The sequence below is a fragment of the Aplysia californica genome, unplaced genomic scaffold (genome assembly GCF_000002075.1).
Source record: "Aplysia californica isolate F4 #8 unplaced genomic scaffold, AplCal3.0 scaffold00581, whole genome shotgun sequence".
NCBI classification, from domain to species: domain Eukaryota; kingdom Metazoa; phylum Mollusca; class Gastropoda; order Aplysiida; family Aplysiidae; genus Aplysia; species Aplysia californica.
In genome coordinates, this window is record NW_004797851.1 from 65560 (window position 1) to 67966 (window position 2407).

The 2407-nt window shown below is 42.5% G+C and overlaps 1 protein-coding gene across 1 annotated transcript in view; it reads right to left on the reverse strand.

The window, feature by feature from the left end:
* LOC101854822 overlaps positions 1–2407 on the reverse strand; it is a 62205-nt gene that overhangs the window by 59646 nt on the left and 152 nt on the right. The window contains exons 2-3 of the mRNA XM_035972111.1: positions 1680–1732; positions 470–839 (exon numbers count right to left, since the gene is read on the reverse strand). Coding sequence (XP_035828004.1) covers positions 470–839; positions 1680–1732 — 423 coding nt within the window. The remainder of the gene's footprint in view (positions 1–469; positions 840–1679; positions 1733–2407) is intronic.

The window sequence follows — 2407 nt, forward strand, 5'->3', positions numbered from 1 at the left end:
TTCTTCTTTTCTATATTTCTATATTTCTATATTCCTATATTTCTATCTTTCTATCTTTCTATCTTTCTATCTTTCTATCTTTCTATATTTCTATCTTTCTATCTTTCTATATTTCTATCTTTCTATATTTCTATATTTCTATGACACTATCAAAGAGGGCCACATCCCCAAAGGGGGGACATTTCTCGTTCAAACATAGTAGAATTGTAAATGGGCTGATTCATCATGTCACGCTAATAACTGCCTGATCTACAACAGGGAACTGCTGCTTTTTCTTTCCTGATCCTTACTATTGTCATTTTCCTCTACTTCTTTTGTATGTTTGTTACTCTCTTGTGATCTGCTATTTTGGCGTGCCTTGATAGTCAAAGCAGACCTTGTGCTGTTGAAGCTAGAGAGGTAAGCAGTCTAAGTCTGATTCCCTGTAAAGACTTCTCTGTTGACACCCACCCCTTGGCGCTCATATGACCTTATGCAGTTGCAAGCGCCACCAGTTTAAGACGATTTCTTTTCTCATCGACAATGGACAGTCGTATTGAACAGTTTCAACAGTGTGTTCTGAAATACATGTCCATCGTGTATCTTTCTTAGCCAGAAGCGGTTGTCTTACCTTGTACCTGAGCTCGAGCCTGGTGCAGGAGTGCCAGCACTCTACCAGGTAGACCAGGTAGAGCATGATGACGAAGGCCACAGGTATGTAGATGTAGCCCTCCTTGCAGGGCCCTGCCCGCTCCCCGCCGCGGCCCACTGACGTCTCAAAGTATGGCTGGACGGGCTGGATGTGGAGGAGTGTGGTGGGGTCAAGTTGTTGTTGGTGGTGGTGGTGGTCGTTGTTGTTGTTGTTGGTGGTGGTGGTGGTGTTGTGGTGTGGTTGTTGTTGTTGTTGTTGTTGTTGTTGTTGTTGTTATTGATAAGGATGATGATGTTGTTAATGGTGATGTTGTTGTTGTTGTTGTTTTAGTTGTTGTTGTTGTTGTTTTTTGTTGTTTTTGATGAGGTTGTTTTTGTTGTTGTTGATAAGGATGATGATGTTGTTATTATTGTTGTAGTTGTTAATGGTGATGATGTTGTAGTAGTTTTAGTTGTTGTTTTAGTTTTTGTTGTTGTTGTTGTTGTTGTTGTTATTGTTGTTGTTGTTGCGGCTGTTGCTGTTGTTGCTGCTGTTGTTGTTGTTGTTGTTGTTGTTGTTGTTGTTGTTGTTTTTGTTGTTGTTGTTTTTGTTGTTGTTGTTTTTGTTGTTGTTGACACTTTGGCTTCTGCCTTTGTGTTAGAAAATAGTTCATATTCTCCTATGACCTTATGGGATTGTGAGCGCCGTAAAACACTTACCAAAACAAGAGACTTACTATCTGACCCACAATAGTTTTACATCTCTCGGGGTTGATCAGTTATGAGAACGTCACTTAGCAAAACGACATTTTACATACAACGACACACACATTGTTATGGGCACTTCTGGGGCCATTCTTTCTCGCGGTTAAAAAAAAATTATTCAAATACAGCACTGAATTACATTGTAACGTGCGGTCTGTTAGCTAAGGTAGTTTTTATGAGGGTATAGATATAAACGTCATAGGAAATATTATACTCTCCGCCGATCTTTTGACTAAGGCAGTTTTTGTGATAGTTTAGATATGAACCTCTAGGGAAATAAAAACGCCCCCCCCCCCCACACACACTAAAACTTGGAACTTTCTGGACCAAAAGTGTGCACCTCCAGGATCTCAGCTCTCTGTAGAACCACATTTAGGTCATCATGACGTCATGCAAAAGACATTTGCAACTTTTTATAGGTTAGGGGAGGGGGGGAGGGTCGCAGTTTGCCTATACCATCGTCTCTAGCATCTACAGCTCGTCTCGGAGGGGAGTGTGTTGCTCTTCATTTGACAGAGTAAGAGAGAGAGAGAGAGAGAGAGAGAGAGAGAGAGAGAGAGAGAGAGAGAGAGAGATAGAGGAATAGACAGGGAGACAGAGAAAGAGTGAGTCAGAAAGAGGAAAAGAGAGAGATAGAATAAGTGGGAGAGAGACGGTAAGAGAAACAGAGAGACAGAGAGAAAGTCAGAGAGAGAGAGAGAGAGACGTTGAAAGAGATAGATGGTCTGAGAGACAGAGAGAGAGATGGACAGAAAGACAGAGAGAGAGATAGACAGAGAAACACACACAGAGAGAGAGAGAGAGAGAGAGAGAGAGAGAGAGAGAGAGAGAGAGAGAGAGAGAGAAGAGAGCATGCATGTTGAATGCTACTGCATCTGTTGATGACAACACAGTTCGCTGTTCCACGCAGAAAACGTATGTTCGATTCCCGAAACTGGGCTGTGCCTAGGGGTGATTTATCGAGAATTTCGGTCTGCTGCTTGATCCCTGGGAGCTCAGCTTGGCCCTGACAGGCAGGGCCACCCCACCCCAC